The following is a 16,281-nucleotide window of genomic DNA, read 5'->3' as shown; positions in this document are numbered from 1 at the left end:
GTGATAAAAAAAAAATCTGACTTTTGCTATAAGAAAGAGTTCATGACAGCCAATAAAGCTTTCTTACCTAAATCATTTTGGACAAATGAACAAGACAAAAAAAAAAAAAAAAGTAATGTAGAATCATAGAACTGTGTACATTAGAAGGGACACATGAAGCTAATACAGTCCAGAGCCTTCTAACCTTTCAGGGCCTTCTCCAAATCAGTTTTGAGCATCTCCAATAATGCAGATCTCAAACACTGCACAACCTATGTCAGTGTTCAGTTAGCCAAAGAGTTAATTTTTCTCCTTTACAGACTATCAGAATTTCCCCAGGTACAACGTGCAGCTGCTGCCTCTCATTCTCAGCCCTGTGCACCTACAAGAAAAGTCAGGCTCTCTCCCTCAAGCTGTTGCAGATGGTGGTAAAACATCCCCCACAGGCTTCTCTCCTAAAGACTGAGCAAACCCAATTCTCAGTCTCTACTCAAATGTCAATTGCTTCAGCCTCTGAGCATCTTGGTGTCCCTCACTCCAGGATGTCAGATTTTACAAGTTAGTCATCTGATAGAAGAGAAGTTGCTTCTTCTCAAGAAAGGACTTGCACACCAAAGTAATTACCCTATAAGGTCTTTTTCTTTTTTTTAAAGACAAAACCAAAAACAGTATTATGCTATTATCAGCAGGAAATATTGTAGAAGACTCTAAAAGTGTTGCACCACTTTCTGTTTAACTAACACTTTCTCACTGACAATCACTCTAAATATGAGGCTGCTATCCTACTCAGTATTTTGGAGCACACCAAGTATCAATCACTGGATCAAGCTGGAAATAGCTTATTGGGTAAAAAAAACATTATGAAAGTGAAGTTTTATATAGACAATCTACTTGGTATCATGGATGCAGGCATTCACTCTCAGTTAGTGGCTATGGCTATTTATTAGTAGTCCACACAGAATCAGGAGGTCATTCAACTTTCTTCCTTTAAGTCAGATACATTACAAAAATACTCAAATACCACTTTCTATAAAAACAACTTTAATAATTGCTGTAACAACGTGATCTAATAGAGCATTAGGAAAAAATCAAGTAACTACTGAACAGTGATGTGTGGCAAGTTAATCTATATAATCAAATACATTATACTACATGGGAAAAGCCTGAATCCTCCCCATAAGCCTTGGAACAGATCTCTGGATATTAACCTTTTCCTGAAAAGGAAATGAGCTTAGGGATTTTATTATTTTACTTTTTTTCCTACTGCATGGAACGGGTACAGAGCTGGTCACACAAGCCCTATCCCTAGTGACCTCTTCCATCTTTTAAGGGAAAGAATTCAAAACAGCCAATAAGTTAAAATAGTTCAATGCCTCAGCATTTACTATACCTCTGAGTTTGCCAGATGTCTGAGCAAGTTCTCCAGTATTTTAAGATTCAGTGTTTTAAATTGCTCTACAGATTTAATTTGAAATACATTTCTTCAGCTCTTACCTTGGATTATGAAGACAATATTTTTTGATGAACACTATTAGAGCAAAGTAGAAAAGAAGGATGTATTTGACATACTCCCTACTGACCACATCCTTTGGGAAATCACTACATTAATTTAGGTCTATATATAAAGAATTTATATGTAGATCAACAGTTAAACACATACACTCTTTACAGAAATTCCTTCTGCTAACATATGTGAAAAACCATGAACTTCCTGTTTAAGCTATTAATGAATATACTTCTGGGGAGTCATCTGTGCTCCTACTATAAACAGTATTCTAACACACTGTTTAGTACACATCATTGTACACAGAGGTCAGATCTTACCTCTTCCTGTATCCCACTAGTAGTAGTTAATTTACTTCCATCAGTAACTGTTATAATTATTGCTGGCTCCAGAAAAAAGGGGTTTCGTCCCTAAGGGAAAAAAAAAAAAAAAAAAAAAGGCAATTTCATTTAAAATGGTGTAACAAATTTGTAAGCTTCTTTTCAGTCATTAAACAGCCACAGATATTTACTAACAAAACAAAGAGGCCTGAGTTATTTATTCTCACACACTATAAAGAACAGTGCTACGGAGTTTTGAGTCTTTTTGCAGCTAGGCCATGTAAACCTACACATTTAATATATCAGCAGTCAATAAATACACAGAATAATAAGGCAAAAATGGTTAACATAAGACTTTGAGAACAATGCTTTCAGTATTCTGAAAAATTAACATCTGTTCAAAGAAGCAGCTGCCTCTTCAAAGCAGAGACAGTTCCAAATCCCCCTATTTCACTTTTGATTTTATGAAGTATTTAATTACTGTGTGACCAACTGAAGCACCTTGTGAATACCTTGTCATCACAATCCCCACATTAAGGACTAATACTCTGTGTATCCAGGAAAACTTTGACATGACTTGTACCAGTTACATTTTGCCCAGGGTGGTTCAACCATACACAGAAGACTTCAGATGCAAATACTTGAAAAATATATAAACTTTCAATATGAATCATTTAAGATAGAAACATATGCAAGGTAAGACATTCTGTGACACCATCAAAACATTCAGCTGGTTTAGTTCTAAAAAAAAAAAAAAAAAAAAAATTTTGTTTACTACTAGGACTTCCTTTTCCTACTGCCAGTGTGCCAGGAACCTTTTGGCCCTCCAGAAAAAAAGAGGATCCCAAAGTAAACCATACATGTGTCAATTCCAAGTGCAGGTAGCACATTCCACTTTAGCTAGGGTTAAGCAGGAACTGGATAAAAGCTGCCACAAGTTTTTGTTTCATGGCTCCCACTCTCCTATTGCCAAAGCTTAAGGCCTCATCTCTCTTCTGCAGGAAACAAAAAAAGAAAAATACAACTAGACTCACTGCCTTGTTCTGCTTAAAAAAAAACAAAAAAAAAAAACCTATCTCACAAATGCTTATAACTTACTCTAAAAACATGCAGAGAGAACTTGTAGGCTTAGTGAAAAAGGTGAGAATCCCAAAATTTTCTTTTTATATTTTATACTGCTACTACAGACAAAATAAATAGGCAAAAATAAAATTAAACAGTGAAGATCAATCTCGCCCACAAAAGCTAAGTTAATTCATAACCCAATTTTAAAAGTTACTCAAAAGAATTTAAGGCCTCTCAAAATACAATGTATTTTAATTAAAATAATTTTCTAAGAATATTTAGCCTTACTTAATTCTGAAGAACAGTTATGAGATCTAATTCTGCCAACGAGTAGCTCACCACAACTGCAAAACGTTGGCTGGAAGCTAATTATGTTGCACTGAATATTACTAAAAGCAGGGTTTCTAACTAGAGGAAAAGGATCCCATTCTTATGAATTCTGAACATAAAAATACTTCAATCCTATTGCTAATAAATACACTTACAATTTATAAAAATAAGATTTTAGATGTACCATGTCATGAGCAATGCTCTCTAGGTCAATATTCTGGTCCAGTTTGAAATATAAATATTGTCTCTGACAACCCCTATGATCCAGATATCCTCATTACCTTAAACACTTTTGTGTACCTCAACTGTAATCTTTCTCAAGTCAACTATCTAGAATTTAAGCTTTAACTTTAAACACTTTGGGCTCAGAATAATTATGAAGTAATAAAGAAGAAAACATGAGATTCTAAGCTTGAGTCCTCTTGGGAAAAAAGCCTGACAGAGAAATTACTTTCTCCTCAGTCTATATTTTTAAATTTCACAAGCATTTTACCTATAAAATGGATAATCACAAACTAAGTCAAGAATCACTATACAGCAACTTATTTACAAAAGCAAGAATCTCTTTGTCCTGGTTTGAGCCACTGCAGAATACTTCACACCTGTTTAATAAGGGAAAGTTTCCCCTTCAAGTGTCCTCTTCACTGGCTAGATGTGAAACCACAGTAATCTTGAGTTCACCAACTCATCAATACAGCTATAAATATTATCTTTTCTAGAAAAAAGTTATGAAATAAAGTTACAGAGTATACAATTCACCACTGAATTATTTAAAGACAAGTGAGCAGAGCTGAGTTCACTTAGGTGCACCTAAATTCAGAGTTCTGTGTAATTTAGAAACAACCCTACATTCCACCTAAAAGAGCAGAACATAATTATGATGTCAAAGATGAACTTCAGATAAAATTTCTATTATTGAGGTTTACTATTGTTGACTAAAATTTTCCATGTCATTAGTTCAAGAATACCACTGACTCCTCTGACCCTACTCCTCCCCTTCACTATATGAAGGCATACAAAAACAGTATTAAGTCAGGTATTCCAAGAAAAAAAAATAACCCTCATTTATATAAACTCTCAAAACTCAGATTTTTTAGCAAATTTGACAAAATTAAATTCCATAATTTTTTAAAATAAACTGCAATAGTTTTGTAAATTAACATTTTTGAATGTTTTTTCAATCTAACCCAATTGTTTTATCTAGCTCTTCCTTTAAAACTATACTATTAAAATAAAAGACTACAGATTTACACATCTTAGAAATACATTCTTCAAAATATACAGCAACACCATTGACTGTGAATGCATCTGAAATCAGCTCAGCACAGCTCTATTTTAGTTGTGCAGTGAAACACTGAGTGACAGAGCATTCCTTACCAGCCCTTTGGCAGCTTCCAGGTATGCTGAAACACACTGGAAATCAGCTCAACATACCAAGGTGTAAATAACAAGCCTGTTTACAACTTACTCTGACAGCTAACCAACCAGCACTACCGTTTTGTTCCTTTCAAAACAAAAATAATCCACCAGCTAATTTTAGTGCCATCTTACATTCCCACACAGGAAAGTCAAAGATAGAAAGTGCGAAACGCTGAGTTCTTAAAATAAGTAGGGTAAAGATCAACTTGGCCTCAGTACCAATACCTTGGGAAACCTTAGGGCACCATTCACAACTTAAGCCAGCATTATATAGGTGTTTTCTAACAAGCAAAGATACTTCTGTTCTTGTGTAATCTGTTTTCAGAGAGATTAAAACCACCAATTGTGGATAAATGTATCAAGAGTCTAGAAATTCAACTGCTATATTTAAGCTGTGGCAGTTTACATCTCAATTTAATACTCAGGCTGCAGTAAACTGAAAAGAATTCTCAAGTTTTATTTTAAGCTCTTACTTTTAAATAGATTAGCTAATAAACAAGTATATTTTAAAAACTAAATATTACTTACATTTCTAGCTGCAGTGGCAACTAAATCACACAGGCACTTCAGCTAATTGCATTATGTAGATAAATTGGCTCATTTGGCTCATCCTTTTTAGTCCAAATAGCTGCTAGAGTCAGCTGGCCACAAATTCTTTTCAATAATACATTTTTTTCCTCTGAAAATTTCCTTGCAGTGATGAAAAAATTGCTAAGGAAGAAATTTTAATGACTGATCAGCCTGTTCCACCAACAACTAGTGTAGTGTGGTACAAGAGATTTTTTTTCTTAACTTAAAATCTGCATTTTCAAGGGCAGGTATGCACCAAGGAGACAGAAAAGCCCACACACCTCTTTTTGGTATAACGTTGTTTAAAAATCAGCATCAGTACCAGGTAATGTCAGAAGCTTGCTAGGCTAAAATGAAATAAGAGAGAGACTCAAAGCCTTAAAACTAACTTATCTGTTACACAACACAGATTCTTTTAAAAAATTTGACAGCTTCACAACTATTGCAAATCATAAAACAACTCAGTCACCCTGGTTGCCATTTCTGCAGCCTCCAACTGAAGTGGTTCTGTGCTCTGATAACACAAAACCAAGGCAGGGGTGTGAGCACCACTGAGCTCTTCACCACTCAAACAGGGGCACAGCAAGAGGCACAGGCAGCACACCCCAGCTTGCATCAAGTTCTGAGATGCAGTCCCAGATTGAGCCAGAGTGTACCAAATTATCAAGATTTTTGTCCATTTAAAACTCCTGAAACTAAGGATTCCCTTTCATAGACAAACTCAGTAACCAGTTTCAGCACAACTGATGAAAACATTCATAAGTTATTATTTTTTTTTTTCTTCCAAGCATACAGGGTAAAGCAATTCAAGACCTACTGTGACCTTTAGATATACAGGTATACAATATTATACATAAAGTAAGAGAAAATTGAATCAAGACAACAGATATCTCAATGCACACATTTAAATATTAATTTCAGAGCGAGAAGTGTTGAAAAACTTAAGAAATAGCTGAGGAAGAAACAAAAAGAAAACAACACCCATGTACAATAAACTGCTAGAAAAAGAAGTATTTAGTAGTACAAAAGCTAAATGGCCAGGGAAGGCTAGAAATTGAAAATAAATGTAAAAATGTGTATATTTTTAACAGAACACATTATTAATCAGCGGAAAACACTGATTTTCAGATCACCATCAAATGTCTGAGAGGTCTGCTTTCATTTTAGTAAAACACAAGATTTTACACAAAATGCATTGCAGACCCACCATACATCATATTATCTCAGCAGAGCCTTTTTATTTTCAGAAGTATCAACCTTAACTGCCAGAAATTCAGCCATCTGACCAGGAAATACAAAAGTATACTAGCAGGTTTTTTTCAATTCAATCAGGATTTTTAGAATTTAAAAGGTCAAGATTCTCATAAATGCTCATGAGAATCTGTGAGCAACCATTGTTCAAAAACAATGGTTTAAAATTAAATCTAAAAGCCAGAATGATGGGGAAATTATTAGCTTTAAAGCTGTTTTTCTTAAACTGGTAACAGCTTAAAAAACACCAAAACACTGATCTTGAATTTCAAAAAACTGAAACAGATGGTCCAAATCCATCATAGTTTTCACTTACTTTTTATATCTCAAGAAATTCAGTTACACTTTGGCAAAACCATGAAATGTCTGAAACATTAATTCAACATTTATTAGAGACTTTCCCCTTCATTGCTCAAGGCAAGAACACCATCAGTCAAGCACACAGAGGTATTTAACAGCTGCTCTGTGCTCTGATAGTCAGCTACATAAGAACTGTAGCATCTCATCCAACTTCTTACTTGTCCCACTCACATTTTCTATTATCCCTGCAGAACCAATCAATAGAGCAGTAAAGATCTACAGAATTAATTGTATTTTATGCATTCACATAATTGTTTCTCAAGTCAGAAACACAGTTAAATACACAAGCATCACAGTAGCATTTCAGTGAATTCATAATTGGAAATGTAACTCCTCACAAAGACTACTCTGCCCTTAAGATTATTTCAAATATATGCAGACATGCACCATAACCATACACATTATAGCACCCAGGAATTAATTCTGTTTCAGTAGTCAGTAAATTCTTTCCTAGAACTTGATAAGAAGCAAAATTACTTTAAATGGAAACTTCTCTAGATGAAGCTATGCTGCCTACCACCTAATTATTATTTACCACAAACACTATGAAACTCCATGATCTATCAGAACACAAGGAAGAATATGCTGGGGTGAAAAGGAGCACACCAGGCAGTAGAGTTCTACCACAATATTAGCCTTGATAAACTTGACTTCTCATAGGATTTGCCACATGAGCTTCCTAATTTTGGGGACAGACTAAAAAGTGAACCACCTCTGAACTGCATCACCGTGTTACCTGACTAACTGAACCTGCACAACAAAACCAGCTCTGAAACCATCATTTCAGGCTGGACCAAGAAGAGCTGAAAAGCATACTGGAATTCTGTATGGGAATAAGTTCTTTGACAAGCCAAGCTACATGCACTAAAGTTGCTAACTCCTCTGTTTTGCTTTAGCAAGAAGTAATTCTTGTTGTTTTGTCCACAAGATTGACATATTCCCTTGATGCTCTTGATTATTCAACAGATAATGCATTTCCTGCAGTGGTAGCAATTCTGTCTTGCCAGTAGGTGACCAGGTATTTTTACAGCATATGGGGATAACTTCCAGAAACCTCAGAAAAAGGTTCATTGAAAGCTACACTAACCAGTTTGAGTTTTACAAAGAATGTGTTTTCAAGCCTGTTATGGAGTTTTCAAGCCATAAACCAAATTTTAATATAAACCAGAACTCTCCCTTATTGCCCAGATCAATGGTAAAGATAGATGCCAGCTTGGTATCTTACGAAACAACCTAATGAAACACAATTCCAGGAATTACACTACGAAGAACAAATGCCCAGTGTTTTTTCTGAAAAGGCTACAGAACATTGGGAAGTTTCTTATTAACTCTGGTCCACAAACATCTGCAGTATGCACATCCATACTCCATCCTAACACTGAAACCTTTTTCGTCTCCTTGCAGTGTCCAAGATGGGAGGACTCATGCTCTACCTTCCCTTCATGCTAGGCAGCTGGAAATAACACCTCACCTTAAAAGACAGACTTTTAAATAAAAATTAATCATGTTTTAAAAGTAATTTGAGAGAGCCCCTTACTACAACCAAACAAAGAGAGCTCCACATCTTGAGTGGAAATTGACTGCTATCAGAAATGCAGACAATTTTAGCTTTTAGAAGCTCAAAGTGTAGTCCTCCAGAGATCCAAGACCCATAAAGATCTAGTTCCTCTGTAAATGAAACAGACAGGCTCAGGATGGTTAAAAACCACCAAATCTCTTTGAGGGATGATGGAAAGAAACAGGTTTGACTCAAAGAGTCTTTACTGAGCTCATGACAATAACTATTGCACTATGAAAATACCAACTCTCAACACCACCACTGACTTTCACAACTTAGGACTCATATGGGTTTTGTTGTAGTTTTACCCCCACATACAAGGGACGTTAAATTTTATACTTGGCCAGAACTGTGTATGGGAGAGCAGTGCAACTAAATAAACTTTTACATTGTAATTGGAAAACTAGCCAGCAGAGGGGGCACAAGTTAATAAAATGTATCCTTGTATGCGGTGATAACAGTAACGAGGTGATAAACCTGTCTTATTACGATCCCAAAGTACATAAAAACAGGTAAATAGTTCAGTTCTGTAACTGTGTATACCTAAAAAACAAAAACAAAACCTAAATTATTGTATAAGTACAAATTAGAAGTAATCAGTAATTGAACCCTAATCTCTTGATCAAACTGTTTAATCCACCCACTACTTCATAGTTTCTGCCATCAGGGACAGGCAGCACACACTTTCACTCCACTTCTGCCAGTTTTTGCCAGTTGCCCATCTTTCCAAAGTTTCAACCACAAACATTCAACTGCATTCTGCAAACACACTCCCTTTTCTTTTGAAGCTAAAAGATAGTCTTCTATCTCAAATGATTTTATATCCTGGAGAAGACCTTAAAAACAGAGTTCTAAGAGCCTCCTAGAATTTACCAACGTCTGAACTCCCATTTCTTTTAACTCTCCATCTTTTTCCCTAAGCAAATGGAAAACATTTTTCAAGCAGTCCTGATCACTCTGCACCCACACACACCCTGGAAGCCAGAGTATCAATGGCAATGATTCTGCAGTAAGGATGGCTACCATCAAAGACTGTTCCTCCTTGAGGTGGAGATTCCAAAAGTCAGCTCCATAAAGCTGTGCTTCCTTATAGTCTACAGCAAGGTTATTATAGGTAAGCAGTTTTTCATGTCCTAGGCAATTCTTGAGTTAAGTACATGACAATTACTTAAAAGTTACTCCAATGCCCAACTCATGCACTAAGCACAGTTTCTTATCTGGAATGTCTGTGGAGGACTGTGAGGTAGTTGTATGTTTTTGGCTTCATCCTTTAATGGCAGCAGACAGAATGATTTTCATACACACCATTAGGACATTGAGTCAGCGGTATGACTGATATTTTCTCTATTTCAGGTGTCCTGAACAAATGAGTTGCAGGCTTGCATGCACAAAAAAACTCCACACAACAGGGTTTTTTTAGCCTTTGGAAACACAGAAGTTATTCAAAGCAGGACACAAGTGCAACAGCAGACTCTTCCTAAAGCTGAACCAGAAATTAAACTCCTTAGCATGTCAGCTACTGAATGTAGGAATGAAACTGCTGCTATCATCAAACTGCTGCTATCTCCACAATATAGGCTACACAAGTTTCACTTCAGAAAAGGAAATCTGAAGTAGCTAGAAAAATAAATGGGGTGGAAAAGTCAGTTGTTCCTCAGGATTTGCTCCTAAGCATTTTTCACAAATATCTTTTAAAAAAAGCAACAAACTTTTATAGCTTCAATTAACTACTGAAGCTTCAAGATATGTCATCTTATAGTTCCCTGCCCAGCCTGGATCATCTACAACAAAAAACAAACCTCCAGGCAAATATCCTTATCATAATTAAAATACTATAAGTAAAATACTATTGAGACAAGCCAGCTATCTGAGTTGCATAGGAGACACCAAACCTTATGTTCAATAAATAAATATTGAAGCACATCAGCTGCTTGCTTTACCTGAACTTGCAAGAGTTCTATAGGCAATGATCCTTTGCATATCCACCTTGAAATGTGCAACAAAAATTATCTGTGCTTAGTACTGTTTTTATAGATGCTCATAACTTTACAGCATCTGAATTGCCAAGCCTAGCACTGAATGTACTCTTGAAAGACTATTTAAGTGCACAACTTCAGCCATTTTGGAATCCTACCCAAAAAGCCTGTTAAGAACAAAATCAAAACTAACCACAAGATAACAAAAAAAGGAAACTGAAAGCAGTCTAAAAAGGAGATTCAATGCAAGAGATGAATTTTTGGGTCATACTGAATACTGCACATGTAAAAGCAGAAGAAATGTGTATCACAGAAACAATTTCAGGCTATGTTGATATAGAACAATAAAAGAATTATTAATACATAGTAGGATTTACTAATACAAACTTAAAATGTCAAGATACACTGCTGTCTTCATGTGTCTGAATCAGAGTTGCCAACATTAAGTCACAGTTTCAAGAATGCCAGTTTAGTATAAAGGTTTGTCCTGTCTTTCATCTAAGAACAAATTTAATTGAGTTCTAAATACCATATTATATAAGTGATGACTTCCTGATTAACTGCTAAGTGCTCCAATTTGATGAGGTCCTTCATAAGTTTCAAAAACAATTCAGCCCTTGAACCTTAGACAATTTATGAAAATTACACATTATGTGACATTCTCCAGAAAAAAGCAACCACCAACCCGAAGAACAGACAGGTGAATTCCAGCAAGTATCTAAATAGCTAAGAACAGCATTGAAATGGAGAACAAAAAGCCACTAATGTTTGAAATATGTAAACAGTTATGTGACAGATGTATGACAATCCCAAAAAGGGAAAACTTTTCACCTTTCTTTACATTAAATTAATTGAAATACATAAGCAGCAAAGCAACCATGACCTGGACTTGTACCTTACTTTTGAGGTAATGGAAACTGTCCCATAAAAATGATACATATTAGCAGTTAGTTACAGATTAGTAAATGCATCACTACTGGAATCATCCAAAACTGGATAAATCAACCAACAAATCCTGGTGGTTTCTAAAGACACTTGACCAAATCTAGTAAAGCCAACCTACTAAAAATGGGTTATATGTGAGCTTTTGTTCACTTAAAAAAACCCACAAAACTAGCTGTTAAAATAATCATCCACACCAAACATGACTTTCAAGTCAGCTTCAAATAATCTGGGTTTAAAGATGATTTTGGTCATATTTCCTAAAAATATTTCTAAGTGTTTTGTTCCAAAAATAACTGACCTTGTCAAGTTCTGGATCAAGTCTCTAATTACTGCAGCCTTTCAGCTTCACAGCAATGACTTTACATAGCTGGTTCTGGCTCAGTTAGTGAAATTCACAGAGCTAAGCCAGGTCTGTTCTCCATACACTGGAGAAGGGTAATGAATTTCACAGTTGCCAGGACACTGAGAAGGGAACAAAAAAAAACCCCAAACCAAACCAAACAAAAACCACAAATAAACACACACACAACAAAGGGGGAATCTAAAGAGACAGTTGTATACAAAATTCCCCCTATCTTTTGTGGGGCTCTTAATCTAGAGTACTGACAAGCTGACAGAAAGTAGCTTATTGACAATATCAAGCAATTCTTCTGAGTAACTGTCCCAGGATGTCCCCAAAACTCTCAGCCAGAGTTTACCACCACTACAGCAGGAGCAACTTCACTGTCTTAACACAGGTTCTGAACCACTACTGCTCACAGTCTCATCTATTAAGGATCTGAATCAATCATTTGTTTCACTGCATGAAACTTGCTTCAAGTTTGGAACAACTATGAGCTCATGAAAGGCTTCTTTTAAGTTAAGGAGAGCAGGCAGTTAGTCTATATGTCTGATATATAGCATGAGTACAATCAAGACAGTATTCTGGGATTCAAAGCCCAGGAGGGAGAGGAGGGGGGAGAGGCAGGATATTGGTAAAAGAAAGAGAGAGCTACTTTTCACTCACATTCTGTATGCTGAGCATCAAAAAGGAATGTCAGTGCCCCAAGTTGACTGCCATTACAAATGTGCTGGATTTTTTTGAATGCAGCTTTTTGGTTCAAGGAGACATTAACAAAATGCACAGTGTATGCAGGTAATTTATTCTCAAATATTATTACTGGATGGAATCAGATTAACACCCTGCTCACCAGAAGCAGTAGCAGTTGTGTGGAGACAGAAAAAAATCTATCAATTAAAGACAATGGGAGTGGCTACACTGAGTAGTCCCCAAATATGATTATTCAGGTAAAAGTTTCCTGGCAAGTCAACAACAGGACATTAAGCAATTATGTCCCTGAATCACTGGCAAAACCCCATAGTAGAGAGCTCATCTGCACTGCAGTTCCTGCTAGATCAGTCTTCTAGAAGACTTAAAGCCATAGAAGTGTTACACACAATCAACACTTATTTATCAGTCTAGATATCTGCCACTGCAGTACTGCAAAATCCACTTCCAACCCATATTAGAACAGCTAGAGTAGAATAACATTTTGGCAAATCCCCTTGTCCTCTCATACAAGAAGTCTTCTCTATCTGTGTCCCTGTCACAGACATTCAAGGCTTCTGAATAAGGTTAGTATTATATCTTGCAGACAGTAACTTATCTATTTTAATTCAGCTGTAGGCACTAACCTAGTTTCCCCACTCAAAAAAATTTAGGCTTAAATCTATAGTGGACTGTAGATTCATGTAAGCAAGAGCAAATCAATTAATTGAAGAAGAGAGACTACCTCTAGAATGAAAACAGGTGTTTAGAAACAGATACCTAATGTCTTATTAATTTAGGACTGAAATTGCCTATACATTTCTGAAAAATCCATTCCATTAGGGGTCAGATCCGTGGTACTAGAGTGATTAAACACATCCCTTCCTTTTTTTTTTTTTTTTTTTTTATGAAATGTATAGGCAATAAAAAAAACCCTTCAAGTAATTTGTAGTCAATATTTAATATTTTATATCTAGAAAATACTTAATGAACATGTAATGTTCTTTGCAGACATCACAGAAATACACCACAGGATCATCAGAAATGCCTTATGACTCACAGGCCAGTCCACTTAAAAACCCCAACCAAACAAACAAAAACAAACCAAAAAATTAAAAATACAACCAGCCAACCAACCAACCACAAGGATCTTTCAATACACGTGAAAGATTTATCCTAAACACACACATAACCATTACCTCCTATCTGTAGCATTAGTTTTTCTTTAAATTATATTAATCTACAGTTCAGACAATTAAAAGTAGCACCAAAATCATGCAATGCAAACTGAATGTTTGGTAAGAGTTCAGTATTAGCTAGGTATTAATGCCTGAAAATTATATGAAACTTCAGTCTGTTGCACAAACAACACCTGAAAACAACTTGGAGAAAGGGACAGGCAGTATGATGCTAAGAATCACAACAAAGTGGAAACATTAATAAGTTCCTGAAGTGTGAGATACAAATATGGGAATATTCTATGAACTGAAAGGCTATATTGTTAAAGGGACAGAAACACTAACAACAAGCAAGACCCTCAAGCAACACCACCACAGTTTCAACTGAGCCTCCACTGAATTAAATTACACATAAAACATCAAGTTTCAGAGATACAGACTGTCTACCAAAGAAACCCAAGACTGAATGTGACTGCTCAGTAAGAAAAATGAAAACAAGCTTAGAGTTAATAAACACAGCAAGGGAGACACTGAAGAAAAAAAAATATTTGTGCTTCACAAGATAACCAAACTCCTGGCTCTAACTTTGCTTTTCCTTCCTAACAAATGGTCTCATCTTCAAAAAGATGAGAATACTTAAACTGCAGGACATGTACCTTTAAGCACCCAGATGAGTGGCCAATATATGCAAGGAGTCTATAGTGACCTGTTCAAGTAATCTGTTCCAGATAGAAAGTCAAGCCAAGAGAAAAAATTTTGGAACTCCTTACTGTCCTCAGACTTTCTCTGATGACTTTTCAGTAAACTCAAGAACATCAGCCAGAGACAGACATCTGTATCAGCTTAAGCTTTGGCAGAATGACTGTGATCACCTGGCCTTGAAAAATGGAAGCCACACCAAACTTGTTCTGGCACTGCCCCTTCCAAATCAAACTTGCTGAAATACTCAACAATTAAAGATTCAAAGGGGTCAGAACATGAGGCAGTCTCACATTTTTCTACCAATGGAACAGCAGATCATTTTAATCAGAAAACAATACTTTCTGTAAGCTTACTTTAGCTTTTAAATTCTTCTTTAAAAAACATACTGGATTAGAAATCGACAACTGATTTTAAGAACACTTAAGTCTTACATTATAATTATTATTGAGCCTTTCAGTGAGCTTTGTTGCTCTGGTAAGGCTGGGAGGCACACAGTGCCACTTCACAATGTGAAACAACACTTGCAACAATGCCACCTGCTGCTCCCATTAAAGGATGCTATAAAACAATAGTAAAAATTAAAAACACTTCCAGAGCAGACAAGTTGGCATGCTTAAAGGTTACAGCCTGAAAAGTATGAATTGGAAGCAATATGCTTAATTTCATCACGTAGGAGGTGAGAAAGACTGACTTTCACCAGTACTTCACATACTGATCTTTGACATGAACAGAGAGACAGGTTTATGTTAAAATCATTTATATTTCATTGAAAATAGAAGACTATGAGAAATCCTACCTTATATGTATTCCTGCCATTACCATGCTGAAGCTTGCTATGCTGTTTTCTACATACATAGCAATGTATGTAGAAATACATGGAAATTCTTCCATTTTGTTTTGTTGGGGAAGGAGGAGGAAAAAAAAAAAAGATAGGAGAGCTGCTCTGAAAGGGCAAATCTCTCCCTCTAACAACATGAAAAGCAAACTGCCTGTGCAGCCGTGCCAGCATGACAAAGCAGGAAATGCAAACCTAAACTTTGGTTCCAAATTTGGATGCACACTCAACCCAGGCCATTCCAGTGCCGTGTTTATGACCCCAGAATTCTAAGACAAAAGTCCTGCTCAAAGGATTTTGACTTTTGAAAGCAAGGAAATGCAGTAAAAATCCTCAAAATATCAACTGGAGAATAAACCCACACAATTTAAAGGGAACATATCTCTGTAAAGGCATAATGTACACAGTGGATGGGGACAATATTTCACAGGTATGATTGTGGAGGTGTTTTTCAACTCAGCAAATCTTAGACACAGATAAGCATATAAGCAAGGAATAATGTGTGACTTAATAAAGCTGTTGTGTGTCTACAAGAACAATTAGGCTAGATCTCCTAGATATGTTATTTACATGTATTTGGAATGCTATAGTATTTAAGCCATTAAAGCAAAACATGCTGATGCCTACAGCCTAACACTAAATTTTACTAATTTTAGTGTGGAACACATCAGCAATATTGCTACTGTAGCTACAAACGGGTCTAACCATATATTTAGACAGAACAATAAAGTAGCAGTTAACCCAAGGTTAGATTGTGTGATGGTCATACATAGTATGACTATAACCCTTGAAGAAAACAAACAAAAAATACCCCCCCAAACAAACAAACAAGCCCAAGCATCAGCCCCCTCAGAAAACAAACCAAAAAAACCCCAAAAACAAGCATACAAAAAAACCCCACAAAAAAACCAACAACCCATGAGGTTTAAAAACAATTCCATTGTATGCACGACACCTTCCAAGTTCCAGATCACAAATAGATCTTTCCAGCCCTTAGTATATTTTTAAGTTCCAAAAATGTTCTTAATGAGTTGAATTCCATTTGGATTTTAGTTTGTTTCAAAGTTATGCTTCTCTATATACACTGGAGAGGGGAAAAACAAAAACAGCTTTCACCAAGACTGCATACCACCTAGTGAATCATTAAAACAGTGTTTCTTGGGTTAGTCTAAATCCAGACAGCACCTTATTCATCACCGTGAATGAAAAATACCTATCCCAAGTCCACTTGGATTACAGGAGCATTATAGTAGGCTTTCCTG

General features: G+C 36.0%; 1 protein-coding gene across 7 annotated transcripts in view; it reads right to left on the bottom strand.

Annotated features, from left to right (window-relative positions):
* The window catches only part of INTS6 (integrator complex subunit 6), a 44,464-nt gene that overhangs the window by 22,410 nt on the left and 5,773 nt on the right, over nt 1-16,281 (bottom strand). For all 7 annotated transcript variants that reach the window (XM_071738637.1, XM_071738605.1, XM_071738627.1 and 4 more), the window contains one exon: nt 1,804-1,893. In XM_071738637.1, coding sequence (XP_071594738.1) covers nt 1,804-1,893 — 90 coding nt within the window. The remainder of the gene's footprint in view (nt 1-1,803; nt 1,894-16,281) is intronic.

Source organism: Heliangelus exortis, chromosome 1, assembly GCF_036169615.1.
Source record: "Heliangelus exortis chromosome 1, bHelExo1.hap1, whole genome shotgun sequence".
Taxonomy (NCBI): Eukaryota; Metazoa; Chordata; class Aves; order Apodiformes; family Trochilidae; genus Heliangelus; species Heliangelus exortis.
Note: the sequence above shows the minus strand (reverse complement) of the source record. Positions and strands in the feature narration are given on the sequence as shown.